General features: G+C 35.4%; 1 protein-coding gene across 6 annotated transcripts in view; it reads right to left on the bottom strand.

Moving 5' to 3' along the window:
* Positions 1-19,142, bottom strand: part of ATG7 (autophagy related 7) — a 98,800-nt gene that overhangs the window by 49,393 nt on the left and 30,265 nt on the right. For all 6 annotated transcript variants that reach the window (NM_001030592.2, NM_001396468.1, NM_001396467.1 and 3 more), the window contains one exon: positions 9,876-9,998. In NM_001030592.2, coding sequence (NP_001025763.2) covers positions 9,876-9,998 — 123 coding nt within the window. The remainder of the gene's footprint in view (positions 1-9,875; positions 9,999-19,142) is intronic.

Genomic DNA, 19,142 nt, shown 5'->3' with positions numbered 1-19,142 from the left:
AAATCTCACTTTATAATCAGAATAAAGAATAGTAGATTTTATGCTAAAGCTGCTAAAAATCACACTTCTTTGAAAGCAAAATGCTCAACAGTCATAATATTCACTCAGTTTATAAATGTCTTCATGAAAACAATATTTCTCTTTCATGAGTAAGCTTAAACTCTAGCAATCCCTAGCAATTCTTCAAACACAATAACCTGTATCTAATACTGTCCTGAGAGCTCTCACAACATCATCCTCCAGCTATTGCCTATAAATTAGTAGCTCCCACCAACACAAACCTGAAAGTCCTGAAAAATCAACATTCTAAGTATCTCATTACAGGTCTAAAAAGCGCGAGCTTGAGTTTCACAGTTTGGACTGATTCCAAAGGCTGTTCTCAGTTATTCCATCTCTCACTTTGGGCAATGCAAGACAGCTGGAGTAGGTGATGACCATAGCAGTATCCATATGTGCTGTTGCCATGAACATATGCTAGCACAGTTGGAAAAACCTGAGTATATTTAATTCAGTATAGAATTCTGCCATAGGAGCATGAAAGATACATTGTGCTATCAGAGAAAATTTAAGGTACTATAAAAGCAGTAAGAAAGCCTACAACTGTGACTGCTCTTTAGAATAATGCTATGACTGCCTACAGAGTTGAAATACAGTACTCAGCTGCCATTCACATGTGAGAGCTACAACAGATGCACATTAATTCTTCATATGAATGAACTTCCATCATTTAACTTCCACATTTCTTTTCAGTATTTCTTATAGTGAGCAAAACTCATGCAATGAAGGTTTCTTTTGGAGACTGGAAATAACATCTTATTTTCCATTTGCCCCCATCTTTGCTCATTAACTCATTAATGCTACTGAGAATTAAAATGAAGCCTAAATGTCATGAGAGTCATCTTCCAAAATAAATACAACATTAACAATAATAAAAATGTATTACATATAAGGCTATTTGCCTGTTAAGAAAGAGATGAAACTAATGATTGACATACTCTTATCAGCCAACTCCATTCTTCCAAAACCCAAGTGCAGTTATCATAGGTAGCATACAGCGTAGTATTACCCCTAGTTTGGTATGCACCACATGTAGAGCAGAGGCAGATCCACAGATTAGGACATATAAATCACTCACCCAGGAAGAAAAAAAGGCTACACATTTGCCAACTAAGATAATTAATGTGAAATGCATGTTTTTACAAGGGCTATTTAAAGAAACAGTATTTGTGGGAAGAATGAGTCAGAGCAAACTTCATATACTATAGTTACTCAATGTGAGAAGACAAAGAGAATTAGAACTTACAAGACTTTTTTTTTTTTTAAATAACCAAAAAACATTAGCAAAAACAGTTGCTGCACTGTAATAATTTTAAATGGCTCTGTTATGCCTTCATATTCTCTTCCAGTAGTGGTTTTCTCTCTTTTTAACTTTCATTTCAAATTTGCTATTGTTGGCACGCTATTTCAGTAGACACTAGATAAATAAATTTTTCAACAACAGAGACCCTTTTAAAACTGAATCTCTTAACCCCCATCCCTTGAGATGCTGGAAAACAATGATTAAATCCTTCACAAGTTTGTTTGTGTAATCCTTCTCTATTTCTGCGACCTTTCTTGTTGCAGTAGTTATAGCAAAATAAGTACGTATCTTAGATGTTATCTTTAAGTAATAGTCGTATTATTTCCTTAATTATGTATTTTTTTATGTTTCCTGATTAACCTACATGATTTCACAACTAGCAGAGGATCAAATTCATTGTCAGGCAAGCTTGAGACAGCACTTAAAAAATCAGTATGTTCATTTCACATACAGTAGAAGTATCTAAACAGAATCATTATAGTAAGATGACAAAGTGCTAATACATTTGCAACTCCGAATGTTTCTCTACAACTATTTCTATAATCATACTACTTTCAATAAATTCCAAACAGACTACTTCTATTATATTTGCTTTTGTATTAACTGGAACAAAATCAATTAACTTCTTACCTAAATTTGCTATGAAAGAATCATGAGTCTTTCAACAAACCTTTTGCAACATTCTATACTCTAAGACAAGATCCGCACATATACCCTCATAAACAAAGGCTTCAGGATATCAGTTACACACAGCCTTATAGTCCCCTAAGCTTACAGAATGACTGAAATATCCATCAGCACACAGTGCTTTAATTGAAGACAACAAGGACGTGTGTCTACTTGATATAACACCTTCAGTGTCCAATGCTCACTCAGAATCTAGGGAGTGCTACAACTCATTGCATACAACTCATAGAAGTCAAGTTATGATGTGTTCAAGAAAAGAGACTTTAAAAAGGTGACTTCACTAGAACCTGAATTGGCATAAAGCAAAGGAAATACCAGCACTCATAGAGACACTCATTAAAGGGCAAATGCCTGGAAAGTATTCAGAATCAAACAGGAAGATAACTCAGCACAGTAAGAGCTATGGTCAATATTCATTTTAAGGGCTATTAAAATTTGCTGTTACTGATCCACCACTGTTTTCTATATCTCAGCAAAATTAGTCAACTTTAGCCAACAATATTTGCATTACAGTAGCAATAAAGATGCAAATCTTTAAATAAGTACAATTTTATGAAGAATGGGATAATTATATCAATCAAATGCTAATAACTTATGAAAATTTAAGTTGAGAAATAGTATACAAGGATTTTTCCATAAAAGATCACCACAAAAGACTAAGTCTTATGCTGATGGTTTGTTATTAAAATGCAAGATGCTTAACCTCCTTAGCTTTGTCTCTGGTTGTCATATGAACCAACAATCACTAACATTGAAGAGAAATTGCAGTAAATCAGCATCATTTTTCAATAACTCCTAACATTATCAACTTCATTTATTATGAATTAATAGTTCCATCTGTATTTAAAGTAGCTTATAAAGCTGAAAAAAGCTACTGCTGTTCATACAGAAAGGTCTTGAAGTCAAACCAGATGACGACAATAATGAAATAGCAATGCACTTTGCATATGTGATATATTAATTCACATTTCATACAATTAATTTGTATGCATGGTAAGTGCACAAGTTCTCTTGTACAATTCTCTAAAACAAATGTCATAAGAGAAGGTTTAGAGACACTTACAGAGAATATATAGGTTGTTAAAAGAATGCAAGCATAGTTATTGATTATATACTCTTAAGGACAACATTTAAAGGCCTACAAGACAGACAAAGTACATTAAAGACTGGGGGATGGGTGAATTCATACATAATACAGTAACTTCATTAACATTCAAACATTCAACAGCTTAGTGAATGCAGAGGCAGACTTGCCTCAAGAAATTCATAGCACCTTTGGGTAAGGCTACAATAGTCTGTGTTTATTGAAATCTGCATCTGGTAGTAATTTGTCCAGCAGCAAACTTTTTCCTTTTTTTCACTCAAGTAATCTAGAGGGGCCCATATACTCAGCAACTGTTCATTTGCACTAAGATGCACATTGTATAATTTATGTTCTTAATTATAAAACAAAGTTTATCAGCATGTTTGTCTGTGTTGTGTAATTTCTTATTCTTCACATGAGAATAATAGAATGCATCTTGAACAGTCTATTCATTCCTCATTGTAGCAGAACATATTGGAATGAAAGATATTTAATTCCTAAATTATATCACTTCTCTCTTCTTTGCTGGAGATTTTTCTTTGTAGAGAGAAAGGAATCAACAGAATTCAAAAATCTTTCTGGAATAATCATCCCCACTCCCTATGCCTCCACTCCCCAAAAAGGAACCAAACAGATTATAATCCTAATTTGCCAACTATTATTTTAGCAACGATATACCTAGCTCTGAATTGTAGCCTAGCCCAAAAGAAAGTGTTGTTTTTATAAAGCCACCTCCACAAAAAAACTGGCTGGATATTTTGGAAAATGCACTTCTCATCATTGCCAACATCTAATTCCCAAAATCACAAGGAAGGAAAGCTGATTACAGCATGAGCCAAGAAAAGTCAGCATCCTGAGGAGGGAAAGGAAGGAGGCTGAAAGCACCGCACCTACAGGATCATGGCCACCTCTCCTTTTACACACTCATTTCTGTCTCAGTACTTCAGTTTCTTGCTCATTGTGACTATCCTGCCTTCACCAGAAGTCCAGCAGAGGAACTGTGTTCTCAAAATAGATACAATTTTCTGAGGTTACTTCAAGAATTACAAACACTTTTTATCTCTTGTGACTCAAAGGGGCTTCTGAGCTTCCTCATAGCAAGACAGTAGGAAGAAAGAGTAAGGGTAGGAGAAAAAAAATAAATAGTAATTTTTAGACACAATCATATTAAGGCATGACATACCTGTATGCGTGCAAGATCATTTGGCTGGATCTCATGTGAAGGAGATCTGGGAACTTTATTATACATTTATAGATAGTGTTGAAGTTACAGAGAAAAACAGATTCCAATCACAGTTATATAATTAATTTTTTTTAATAAAAGCACAAAATGAACATCTATTTAGTGCAGATTATCAAGATGTTAAAAGGTTATTCCCTAAAAGTTTATGCCAGGGATTTCTGAACCCAATTATCATGAGACAAAGAGTACTTTGATACTGCATGGGTTTTCATTTTTAATTTCTATGTTGTTGTTACTGCCTTCACTAAACAGTGTGACCTCAGTGGCATTTAATTTCATTAAATCTCATCAGGTCTGCTGTCAGGTCTTCATTATAAATCTAGCATAGCAAGTACTGACAGGAATCAGAGGCTACCTGAATCTTTGCAAACACAACATGAAAGGTCTAGGTACAGTACATTATGCACACATCCATCAGCTTGCCATTGCCTAAACCCTCTCTGTTGTAAATGCAGAGTAATGAATTAGTAGGGAAATGTAGATTTGCACACTTGCAATCTGACAACATGCAGATTTTTACCATTTTAAGCAGGAAAAGAAGATAGAGTGTAAGATCTATCACAGGTTTAAAGTTATTAGCGTCTCTTCCTAGCCACGCAAGTATATCTCTCAAGCACATGGTTACTGTTGTGAGGTACTAGTGCCCCTCTCAACAGGGAGAAGTGGAAACAGAGTATAAGAAGAGAACAAATAAGCCAAAAACATCTGGATTCGATTATGAAGAAAGATTTTACAATCTCAGTGTGCAACTTCCCACAAACTGCAAGCTGCCAGACATAGCAAATGAGAATTTAAAGGAAATTCATGTACATAACTTCGATGTCTTGGAGTGACACATCACTGATATAACTCCATACCGGTGTTTAGGCATGGTGTTGAGAACTGCTTTATCCTAAGAATCTTAAGTAATCTCTAGGAATAGGGAGCAAAGGCACTTTCCAAAGTCTACCTCCACAGGAAATCTAGTTGAGTTTTTAATTCCTTTGACTGCCTATTTTAGGGGATTATATTTTATGTCTGGATTTGTAGATTTCTTTTTTCTTTTCTTCTTCTTTTTTTTTTTTTCCTACAGCTGCTAACAAAGCAGTCAAAGCAAGCAAGTCAGTATTTCCTCACCAAAATACCAGGTAGGTGAAATGGAAACAGAAAATGGAAACATGACAGCATGCAACAGAGATGTGCAACATTTCTGCCTCAGTCAAGCATCAGAAGTTCCCAAAGAAAAAAGTTTTCTCTGTGTAACATCTATTTTTCACTTCTAGTCCAAAGCCAAAGAAAATCTGGGATGGGATATACATCGTGGTGCAGGTGCTCTGCTGTACTTGCACAAACTTCATGCCCTATCCCTGGTTAACTCCAAGAACTGCTCTTTCAGTCCTCTTCTGTCACTTGTGACAGTTGGTGTTAACTAGCCTAGCAATGTCAGGAACTAGCACAGAAATGATGCCAGAATGTTGAAATTTTTCATTCACATTAATCCACTGTGATGGACCACTACATGTGAAAACTGGGGTACATCTCCTTCTGTCTTATGAAACACAACAGGAAAGAATGTGATTAAGCATAAAGAGTTTTCTAGTGGCACAACTAGTTTCTATACACATCAAATCCATCACTTTTTCAGATTTTACAGCTTAGTTACAGACGTTCAGTAAAAATTTCCTGTGCATTTTCAGTTAAAATTAATGATTAAGTAAAAATATTCTCTTAAAGCGTTACTTTGTCAACTCAAGTACTCCTCATTATAAGTTCTGATCTAGTGAGAGCAATTAAATTAGCTCATAAAAAAGAAAATTAGAGTATGTTTGCAACTATATTTGCCATGCTGATGTTGTTAAAACAGGAAACATGAGAAGGACAAATAACCTGGACCTCTCTTGGTAGAAAATGCCTGACACAGAACAGTACTAATGTCCACTGATCAGTGCTGTTTATATTTATTTGTGCTCAAATGCTATGCATGTATTATGAGGAACATAGACTATATACTAATAATACAGCAGTTTCGTGGCACGTTGAATGGTGCTATATTACTACAGCTAATTTTTATTACAGCTCATAAAATGAGGCACTGACTGCTATTGCTGCATAGCCTTCTCCTCCTTACATGAAAACCAATGAGACTGAGTTTACCCAGAGCAGTACTTTCCATTTTATAGCTAATCAAGACTTATGGTGAAAATTTAGAGAGAGATTTAAACTCTATCAATGTTTTGGCACTATGACAGTAATTCACAGTTTAAATAAAGTCCATGAATAAATGAGATAAATTACCAGCTGTTGCTAACCCACGTATCAGTATGAGTCAATCACCAAGCATTCCATTCCTTTTACTGATATTTGTCAGGTTTTTTTCCCCCTCAAAGTATTAATTCTTAAATTTGCAAGTTCAGGTTTGGAGCAAGGAAACAAAGTGACCAAAACAAAGGAGTGCAATTTTTAAGTGAGCTTGGGTAGGTCCCAGCAATAACTGTATTCTGTGGAAACAAGGCCTAAGTGCTGATGTGGGAGTTTCCCACAGCTTCTTTTGGCTTTCAAAGCCACGTGTGTCATCAGCGTCTCTTGATGAAGCTGTACATAAATATCTAACTGGTATGAAATGATAAAAAACGTTCCACAAAACCTCAAAGTCTGGGAAAAGCAGAAGCCTGAAATTTACTGTCACTTTAAGACAGAATAAAAGCATTTGCTAATAATATTTACTCAGTAAATTGTCATACTAAGGGAGCTATGCAGAACATTTATAATTTCCTGATGCATCTTATGTTAAAGAAACACGTGCTCTATTATTTTGTGACCAGTATAAAATTAGAACCACAAACTTCATTTGCGTTATGATTCTTCTCCTGTTGAACACTGAATTATCGCTATATACACACCAATCATTTTAAAAATATACAGTAATTTCAACATGCTGTTAATACTTAGGTCAACAGCACAGCACAGAAGAGGAAACTGAACAATGCAAGTTATAAAGGTATTTAGTATGTGAAAAGTCTTACATATCTTACTGCAAATTCAATCTGAGCAAACACAGCCTATACCAAGCAGGTAGGGAAGGTAATGTTTTCATAGAAACTTAAGATCATCCAAAAATGCTTTGCTTAATGTGGTCAGCCTCTCTTACAGAACATGCATGGCATATCCAGGACCTCTTTTGAGCACCTCAAGACCAGTTTAACAATTTGCACATTAAAGCTTTTATACAAACACAACATCATGAAAGCAGCCTTGCTTAGGCAAATGAAGTGCCAATGATATAACTTCAGATGCAATTTGCTGAAACATAGTATCAGAGTGACAAAAGTTCCAACCCTTCTGACAGCTGCCTGAGTAAAACACTCCTTTAAATGCTCTTAATAAACCAAGATTTTAAGAGAGTTCCTTTAAAAAAAAAGAGATGTATGTTTCCATGTTTGATGCAAGTTTATCAGCCAAATGTAATCAACAAATCATTTCGTCCAAATCAGTGATTCTCTGTAATGAATTACAAAAAGAACTCTTGCATCACTGGAGTAAACTTAATGTTGGATGAAATTCTATTCAATAGAAAGAAAGGAAATCTTCAATTATTAGAAGCCAAACTTCAACTGCAAAATCTCTTTGAAGAATGAGAGTGCAGAAAGGCAAGTCATTTCTCATCAGAACAGTAGAACAGCCAAACACTCAATACTCTAATCATCAAAGCCGGCCATACGCGTCCCTTGAAACCTCTCTCACCTTGGGGTTAAAGAGCACCTAAGGAAACTCTTAATATACATGGTACCCCATAACACATTTTCTTAATACCTTTGTTGCAGTCATTAGAATACCAGGAATCAAGAACATCTTAAATTGTTCTAGAGTGCACTGATCTTAAATCAATATCATCTAAATTTTAGAGTATACTTTCTGCTATGAGGAGTCCAAAAGTAGCAAGAGAAGTCAACTGGCAGTCTTCCAACTCAGCTGTATAAATTGCACATAGATTTTGAGTAATCAACATTCTATTGAACAGGATTTTATTTTTATTCTATCTGCAAAACAAAATTACACTACTATTTTATTATATAGAACTACTCTGCCTTGCCACCTTTGAACAATGACATCACTACATAAGCCTCACTACTGAACTCAAAGATTTTTGAAAGTACTCTAATTCCATCTATTTCTGTTAAACTTTGAGCTTTACAAAGTTACAATAAACTTGCAGCAGACTCTACATTTTGTAAAGAGTGGCTAAAACTTTATAAACACATGCATGCAGTATGAAGCAGTAAAATTAAAAAATTAATACCTACAAAACAATTTATTACTAACTAGGGCAGAAATAATTCTTTCTAATGCTGTCATTAGCTGACTAACGACTTCTAAGCATCCTAAAAGTCATGGATGGCAATCAGACTACAATCGCTCTTATTGCTAATGGGTAGCACCTGGTAAGGAGTATTTGTTTTGCTTTACTGGATCCCCCTCATATATGCTAAGTTTTTGTAGGCATCACTAGTCTGATTTAAGAGTGCACCAAGTATTTTATGGTTTAATGTCTCCAGCATCTGCTCCAATTATTTCAAAAGGTTAAAACATGAAACAGAGAGTCAAGTCACTATTATTCCTGCAAACCTTATTAAGTAAAAGTGTTGAGCCAATTGCAGCTGAAAAAACAGCTATAGCATTTGCACAGGCTACAGTAACAAAATAATCACTTCTCAAAGCCAACTTTGGAAACATCCACATGATACCATTGCACCACAATTAAATTATGTTGAGGAGCATAGACATTTGCAGATGGAGGAAGGATTATAAATCATTGTTAAATACAACTTTAAGACAGATACTCTTCGATTGAACAGTCTCAATATCACAACTTCTTAGACACAGTATATCTTTTAATTACAATTCTTGCCACTAAACAAATAAATGAACAGCATTATTTTCCTCATACTGCAATCCATGAAAAAACATAGTTATTGTAATTTAGATTGGGCTAAAATGATAAATGATTTTCTTACACCACATACTACAAGTCAATTTTTCTTTTTTTAAAAAAAACAACACTTCTAAGTTCTGATATTAAAAAGTTGTGACCAATTTTCAAAAATGTCTAAACTGCAGTCATAACCAGCAGCAAAAACCACCTGGCAACTTGTGTAAATGCTGTGGCTGTAAGTTCAAAGTGGACTCTGTGCTATCACGACTACCTATTGTTGGTACCTGTATGCTCTATGAACAGTGCTACGCATTTCTAACTGGCTGTCAACATGCATCCCATACTGTACATCACCTGCCCTTAAAAAATAAAAAAGAAAAAAAAAGGATCTCTCACATCAGCATTTCTTATTTTATAACAGTTAGAGGACACCTCCTAACTCACTGTATGGAATACACACATGCCTCATGTAAATCATCCTGTAAATCAAACATTAATGCTTGATTCTACCAATGATTCATTTACTCATATGGTTACACAGCTGAAAATAACCACCTGGTTTTCCTTTAATATCCAAAGCATATTTTCTTACCTCAGCAGCCTGTGTCTCTTGATGTAATAAAGTTAGACCTGTCAGGTCTTCTAAGAAGGAATGCGAGGAATTAAAAACTTTAGCTAGGAAATTAAATCCTTCACGTTCATATTGGTCAAGGACCTGTCAAAAAACAAACAAATAGATGAACAAAAGAGGATTTAAAATAAATGATTCATCATCTCTTTTTCATCACAAAATAAAAGCTTTCCGAACATTTGAAAGATTAATACACACTGTACACAGGTAAAAGTTACTGAAGAAAGAATGATCATTTCTCCTACTTCAATTTCTAAGTGTGGGAAAAGTGGAGGGAAGAGGGAAGAAATGTGATGTTTAACATTTCCTGTTTTAAAGGTATTTTTAAGTTTATAACAAAACAGACGACACAGAAAAAACAAAAATTTTGTTGCAATGTCATGAAAGGATTTGAGTTACATAAACATAGCAGAAGATTGTTCCAATGTATCTTAACTTAACTAAGAGGTAGAGCTCTTGCAGAACAATCCCGCCTAAAACACCAAGGATGCATTTATACAGAACACCACTGCAGAGAATGCAGCCACCCAATCTATCACAGTATGTATTCTATCTCTATTATTTTAAGAGAGAAGCAGGAAGAGAAAGTTGTACAGCTGACGCTTTCCTTAAACATACCCACTCTCGCTGGATGGGCAAGTTCCTTGCAACGAGTGGAATTCACTTCCTCCAGAAAAGAAGGAAAAAGAACAACTGGAAGCACTGCAGTTTCATTCTAACATGCCACTTAACCAACTAAGCTTTTTCCAAGGTTTGAAACAGACAGGCAATCCCTGTCCTCCTGGCCCCCAAATCATTTATTCTTCAGACAATAAGAAAAAAAAGATTGAGGGAATGATGGAGGACCAGAAAATTGCTTCGGTATGTATTCATTTATCTCAACCAAAATTACAACTTACACTCAACAATCTCACTCTTTTGTAATTTAACAACTCCTAAAGGCCTCAGATAATCTTAAAACTGTGGGAACTTGCACAGTCAACAGCATACTTCAGCAAAACAGGTCCAGTGAGCTCTTCCCGAGTCCCACAGGAATTCAGGCTTGTCTCAAAAAACCATTCCTATTTAGCTGACAGAATTGTTAGTCTACTGGTGAAAAAGAGTGGGATCCTCATTCAATCACACAAAATGTCCACCCAGGAGCAAAAGCACCTATTCCATACTTAGGTTTCAAAATGCACAAATAAAATCAACAGAAATGAGTATAAAGAGAAAGAAGTCAGATGTAAGCAACTATAACAAACGTTTGTCATGTTCTTAAACATGATATATGCATCTGAAAACAATACTACAACAAAACTGCACTTTGTGTTCTTGTACTACATCTGGAGAAACTGCTCCTTATACTTTAAGGATTCATTTTACTCTCTACAGCTTTTAGTGCATTTGTGCAACAACGAATACATGTGACCAGAAATGAAAAAATTATAAACAGAAAGAATTGCTTAGCTGCATTTCATGGAGCTGCATTTTTTTGTTTGCATATTCCTGAGACAAACACACTAAGACAAACTGTACATGACGCAATGCAAAGATCTGAGACACTTCAGTATCCATTTGATATGCGTCCTCCTACTATTATCTTATAATATACATTGTGAAATTACAGTGTAGGTACGTATATACATTTTGATGACTATTCCACATTTCAAAACTCTATAATACCAGATGTGCAGAGGTCTCTTGCATCTGGCTCCTTGTGAAACACTGCATACACACCTCAGCTTATAAAACTTCACGTTCACAGTCTTACCTGTTTGTAATCTGTGAAGCTATCAGCATTATCTATTATAATAGTGTTGCTATTACTTGTATTTGTTGGAACCAGAATACAAAACTTATGAGACATCTTTTCAGTGATGTTGGCCAGGTTACAGTTAATGGCATACTAAAACAATACACAGCCTACAGGCAATGAAGCCATAGTCATGTTCTAAAACATTATGGCACATAATAGCCTCTTCTCAGAGGTAAAGTCTACAAAGTGCGTACACTGTTGGGATATACCAATAAAAGGAATGGAACAGGAAATTGAGTGCGACCATACTATGTGCCATTAAACATGTCTATTGAGTAGCCTTCAAATCTAGTTTATTGTTACTCAGCTAAACATGCCTTGATCCTCATTTTCAAAGAACTGTGACTCAAGCCTAAAGTGCAACTTCCCAGGTATTGCTTCTTCAGCAAGTACATTGCTTCTGACTGCCAGGGTCCTCCATATAAACTGCTCTGGTTTATTACATAAACATGCATAACCCTTCTGTATTACTTGCCACAGCTGTAAATGAATTCTCACATGCTCAAATAAAGCAGGCTGCATGACTACACCAACATTTAAAATGTTTAAGGTTGGTTTTGGATGAATCAACTGGCATTTTTTTTTTCCTTCAATCCAAGTATTGTAATCGCTGTGGAAGAGGCTAAGAAGTCTCTCACAAAGTGTCCTCAAAATGTATGTTAGGAAAACATGAATAAGGTCACAAAACTATCAAAGGTCAAAGGGGTATAATTTTTGTACCCAGTGAGTTGAAGCTTCGGGGTTTGTTTTGTTTTTTAAAGAAGTTATACAGGAATATTTTACACACCCAAATTTTGTATTATGGAAAGATCTGAAAATTTACTTACTTTCCGCTCAAAAAAGAAACTTTACTATATCACGTTCTAGACTTCCCACAGCATTATGACGGCAAACTTGGGTGAAGGTAACAAGTCAGGCTAAGGAAAGATGCTACCTTAAAAATCTAAGCCTACGATAACAAAGATTATTTCTCTTGTATTAGCACCTGGAGAAGCCTGAAAAACTTTATTAAAAAATGTACTTGCTGTTAAACATTTTTACAGTGGGAATGATCTGCTGAACAGAATAACTGTTAATGAGCTTTAAAATAAAAATTCCAGTCACATGACTCAGAGGAAAAGCTATCAGGGAGCCAAAGAATGACCTGGCAGCATCATTCAGTGTGCTACCTGAACAGGGGCGGTATCATTAAAGCATACACTGCAATTAAATAGTCTTAATATAGGCAGCAATTGAAACAACATTTTTGTCACCTTCAGGGACTTTATTTCCAATTTCAGATGATTAAAACTCCACAATAAATATCACAAAAGGAATAAATACCATTAACTTGCCCATGTCTAGCCTTTACTACACAAGTTTAGTGACACCTGTCATCTGATAAAAGTAACGCGGCATTGGTTTGTTCAGTAGTCACTGAACATACCTCAAAAGGAAAAAAGAATGAAGTAAAATAAAACTCATCTCAAATCCATGTGCCAGAAGACCACACAGGCATACTCTGCAGGTCATCAGGAATAATGCCAGTCTAGACATCAAGTAGCCAAAAAGAAATTTTATAAAACATTTCCAGACTTAATCACCACCCTATTTGGTGCTGGGTGGAAAGGAAAGTTTCTCTTCCTTAATCATGTCCAGCACAGCCCAAAGGCCCGTGATTAGCATGAGTTTGCTTTTTAGTTCTTTACAATCTCTTCACTGCTAACAGCATACTTGGTACCAGTTACGATCATTCTGAATAACTACTTTACAGAAGGACAGATACTTGAGAGATGCCATTTTTATTATTATTGATGACAAAGTAGTGACTCTCTGACAGCAGATATTAAAAAAAAAAAACCCTCAGGATTTTTTCTGGGAATAAACGTATCACTGCCCAGTCATAACACTGATGTGTCACTATGGAACGATAAATTTTCTCAAGCAGAAAAAAACTGCAAAGCACCAACAAAAAGAACCAGAAGTAATAATTCTTCTGCTGAGTAAGGCCAGCTGGAGCAATACAGATTTATTACAGAACCCTCATCTTTTTCGCACTTGCAAGTCACTTTTCAGAGATCAAGAGGAGAATTAGACAGTAGCAAACCTTATGTGTGCTATGCCTGTGAAAATTACTGTCAGGAGAATCCAACAAGTGTTAATACCATGTTCTTCTGTACCGCATTCAAACCTCCTCCTGTGTTGACACCACAGCCGTGGTTCCAGTCTTCATTTCACAGAATCAGGGCTACAATTATTATTACTTCGTACACAATGGCACTGTAATAGGTGTGGACTCACCTCTTCACAACAAGGGCAAATTAGAGCATTACTAAAGACTCATGTGAGTTGATGTGTATCATTTACGTTTTCTTAGCAGTCATTTTATTCTTGTCTGTTTACCAATGGGGGAAAGAAGAAAAAAAGAATCTCATGGTAGGAGAAAGAAACAGAAGGCCTGAGAATAAAAGAACTTCTTCAGAAATGAGAAACAGATGTACAGCTTTGGTGTTATATTCTTTTTAATAGCATTCTTCACAAAGAATTGCTCAGTAAAAAGGCATTCAAAAAAGAGAATCTGGCTCCAAGATTGCTTTGTAGGATGAATGTTACTATACAGCTCAAGAAGCATACAAAAACTCCTAATCACAACAGCCTAACAACTCACGTAATGCTGGCTCATGCCTTATGGCTTATTTCTGTCACAAATTTTTAGGTTTTTTTTTTTTTTTTAAACAAGTATTTAAGTACTGAGCGTATCCAGAGCCTGAGTGCTGTTTAGCTTCCACAAAAGAATTTACAGATTAATACTACTATATTTATTGTAAAAAAAACCACACATGGACAACATACCTCAAAAATAACAAGGGTGCTGTGTTTAACACACTTGGCTTTGAAAACCTTCCTCTCAAAAATAACAAACATTTACAAATCCAGATATTTTTGCACAATGCTATCTCTCTATCAGAGGCATTGGAGAATGAGTAGAACGTTACAGTCAATCTTAGCATGCTGAAAACAAATTTTGGTTTCAACATCTGCTTGTAAAATTAGATAAACAAAAGTTGCTGGTTTTCAAACTTTTCAAAGCTGGATATAACTCAATTTTTATCAGGAGAACCATAATTTGGTTTCCTAAAGATACATACATATATATTCTTGGCTCCTAGAGTCTCCTCCTAGAGTCTTGCTGTTTCATGAGGGTCTCAATTTTTCCTGCCATTTAGTCCTTAGGAGTTGTAAAAGAGTGGAAAAAAGCCCAATAAAGCAATCCTGTGATCCATTCTAAAAATGTACAGCCTAATAAGGTGATCCATCCAAACAAGAAGAACACAAGAAAAGTGAACTTTTCTGAAGACCATATGATTTTTAAGAGACTCTGTTCATGATTTGGAAGAGAAAAGTCTGACTGTTACTATGAACACAAAGATGACTCTAAAGATGCTTCATCTTCTGGTAATACTCTGTTGAGTATTACCTTAATGTGCTTACTAATGGCTATCCATACTTGGACATTCACACACAATGTACTTGTAAAATCCAGCTCATAAAACAAAGTTCTGAGCAAAGCTTTATTCCAGGTGCAAGCTGAAGAAGGGTATTCTGAAAACACTGGAAGGTTATAAACCCCAAGGCAAAGATGACATCATTTTTGGCTGATGTTCAAGTAATTAAAACACTTTCTGCATGCACAATTTTCCCCTTACCTTCTCATAATCACTACTGAAAATGAAAGCATATCAGTAGAAAACCTTAACAAGTAATCCAAGTGCAGTTTTATGTTGAAAACTTAAGAAAATGCTGATTTAAGTTAGAATAGAAACATGGTGACACAGATGTGTTTTGTCTGTTGCTGTAACCTGTACTGATTTGAATTGCAACTGATGGAAGATGGGAGTATTAGTTTATTGAAGAACAGGCAGGCCAAAAGGCCTAGACAGGAATTTTTAACCTTGGATTTTCACGAGTGTTCTTTAAAAGGTAAGAGATCTCAGTTTAAATTCAATTTTGTCCACATTAAATTCCCCAAATTACATGCATTCTGAGATTTTCTGCAATAACCTTGACATGTTTTACACAAGGGCTGTTCTGAAAGTAATGCTTCCTATTTTATTCTGTCAGCCCATGATGACAGAAGCAGATGTTGGCAGGATAGAAGTAGAGGTTGAACCTTCCCACCAATATTGTCACATTTTGTTGCTTTGTGACAGATGGCAGCAGAGGGGCAGTCTGACAGAATGGTATCTAACACAAATGTGTATGAAGCAAAGAGGTGTCCTTGAATTTCTCCATGTGGGAAAAAAAGGCACTCATTAGCATTCACTGACACCTGCTGAATGTTTATGGCAACCAAACAGCAGATGTGAGCACAGTGAGACAGTGCATGGTGCATTTCAGCAGTGGTGACACCAACAGTGGTCACCCATGCTGGTGCAGATTTTTTTTTTTTTTTTTTAATAAGGACAGCATGTAGGCTCTTGCCCATTGCTGGTGCAAATGCACAGCTAGTGGTGGTGTCTATGCTGAAAAATAGTGTTTTGAAGCTGAGAATCAGCCCTATCAAATAGTGACATTGTGTTCTGTTACAGTTTCCACAGATGTAAATGATAGGAATTACTTTCAGAGCAACATGTGTATTATTTTCCCTGATGCAAAATGATAGACCAATATAAGTAGGTAAAACAGCTAGATTAATAATGTACAAATTTAAGACATATCCTGTCTGGAAGCATTAGCAAACACAAGTGAAAAGATAGCAGTGGGGGCAAAAAGAAAACACCATCAATTTAGAGAATGAGAACAGAGAAAATTTTTCAAGTAGACAATATTATTAGATCATCTGTCTTAATCCGTTTAAGTTAATACGTGTATTATTCAGTCACCTAAGGCACCTCCTGCTTGCTCCACATTTTACACTTGATGCATACTTACAGTTTTATTTATCCCTATTCTGCTTCCTGTTCAAAATTTATGCTGATCAGCTCATCAGCACTTAACAACATGTTTGGTTCCAGTCCATACTAGCATTAGTCACTATCCTGTGCACAGAAACTGCAGAAGATCCTCATTTTTTTCCCCCGTTACACCTGAGGTTACTGATGAATCGTGGCAGGATAATGTATTCTTGCTATCTATATGAAAGGAGAGACATCAATAGCACAATTCTAATTGTTGACTATAAGAAAAAGTTCTGAAACTGTATCCGTTTTCCTCAGACAAGACCTAAAGCTGGAAGTGAAACAAGGGCACTTCCCCAGATGGACTAAACTTTCTTCTGACAGAAAAGCAAATTCACTTGCACTGAATACTGTTTTGGCTCTCCATACAATAACATTTTAAAGATTAGATGGTTAATCTTTGAAGTGTTTACAAAAGCAAGCAAGAAGTCAATGCCGACTGAGTCATATAAATGAAGTTATTTATTTCATCCTGCCATCAGCAGTCCAGTAGTAAGGCCTGACCTGTCAGACACCAAGGACCAAAAACTACTGCTTACTTAAGCAAAACCTGCATCTGCTCAGTGGCTTCTAAAACCAGATCTCCGACTTAAAAATCAGTATCTTACAGATTACTAAAGAGCAGATCTATTTTTTTAATGCTACAATACCTATAAAATGCAGCTTGGGAAGAAGGGTAGCATTTAGACCAAACTCAGTGGATTTCATCAGTTTCAGTCATTTTACTACCATCATTCAAAATTCAGTTTTCTTCACTCTTTTCCAATTCCAAAGAAAATACAAAAATGCATCTTGGAAGCATTTCGGCAGTCATAGATTGAAGCAAAGATAAAAAAAGTGTGTAAAACTCAATAAAGGTATAATTTTAAACTGTTGAAACATACCTAAACGAGCATTTGCAAACAAAGCAACAGTTGCCCAATAAAATGAGGCTCCTGACTTGTTAAGTTTAATAACAGAAAATGGGTAGAGATGTAGACAGCCTCCTGTCAGAGTGTAATGAGAAGAATGCTGGAGAAGCATGTGAGAAAAGTTACAACAGATGAAGAAAGGAAGGCACTAAAAATTATCTAGGAAAAGATATAGTCCCTACCTCTTTGATCTCATGAAATTGCAACATATAATTTACTTTTATTTCCATTGTACATCATTCCAATGTTAAAAGCTACACATTTAAATATCACTTGAATATGATACTGTAACAAAGCAAGTTGTAATATGTAGAAGAATGCAAACAGACTCTCACATGATCACTCATTTCCATGAGACAAGTATTGCAAGACCATGCATATTGACTTGACCATGGTATAGAGGAAAATGGATGTATTTCTGTTCCTTCAAAGCATGTTGCTGTTACTTTTTGGTATGCAAAAGAATTGTGGCCCAAATTGCAAACGCACATCGTGCTGCACCAGATAAATGTGAAGTACATGTCTATCAGAATTATCAGTGCAAAAAGATGCTTTGGACAGCAACCTGCATTCCTTAATATTTTCATTCATTTGATTTAGAATCAAAATTTCATGCAAACTTGCCAATTTTTCAAGTTAGGATGTATATAAGAAAAACTGATCTAACTGCTGATAATTAGCACTCAGTACATAAGTGATATGAATACGTATTTTGCTTATTGCACTAAATACATCAACATTTTAAAGGATTTTACAAAAATAGTCAGTAATACTGAGATAGATATGTTCCAGACAGCACCATTTGAGCTCCTGCCCCACCCCCAATCATTGTTTTTGGTTTTGTTTGTTTGTTTGTTTTAAGACATCCCTCATCTCAGTGTCCAAATTTTCTTTGGTGAATAGGCATGGAATCCTTGATATAACGGAACAATAAAGAATAAAAATACATTTGGTTGTTTTTGTTTTGTTTTGTGGTGGTTGTTTTTGGTTGTTTTGTTTGTTTTTGCAAGTCTTACACAAAGCCTGTCAGGAACTCTATTTTAATTCAAAGTTATTTTAGTTCAGTTTTGGTTTTAGTGACACTGTAAGAGCTTCACAGAAAGATGACAAGACCATTAAGCTGCCATTAGAATAACTAATTTCAAATGTATTCTAGACACAAATATTGAACAATATATAAATGCCAGAAAATTATGGCAATGCCATTTCTTTCCTACTTACTGACAATCTTTTTACATTTTACTGATTATAATTAAAATTGAATCAAGTTGGAGGAAGAAAAATCCTCCAGGACCCACAGAATTTACTTGGAATGCAGCAGAAACACAACCAGCCAGAAGCAGAAATCAATTATTTTTAATACTGACAGGTTTCTTCCTCCTTCCTCTTCAACTATTTTACTGTGAGTTAATATTTAAAAAGGGAAATTTCATCTTTTGTTCAGATGACAAAGATTTCTATTTTGACAGGAGAGAAAATAGTTAATGAAATCCAGTTACAACTGCTTAGAACGATATTCTGCATCCACTTTGGATCACTGAAAAACTTTTTCAAAAAACATTTTCATGTTATTTAACATGAA

Source organism: Gallus gallus, chromosome 12 (assembly GCF_016699485.2).
Source record: "Gallus gallus isolate bGalGal1 chromosome 12, bGalGal1.mat.broiler.GRCg7b, whole genome shotgun sequence".
Classification (NCBI taxonomy): Eukaryota; Metazoa; Chordata; class Aves; order Galliformes; family Phasianidae; genus Gallus; species Gallus gallus.
This window is presented reverse-complemented; position numbering and strand designations above follow the sequence as displayed.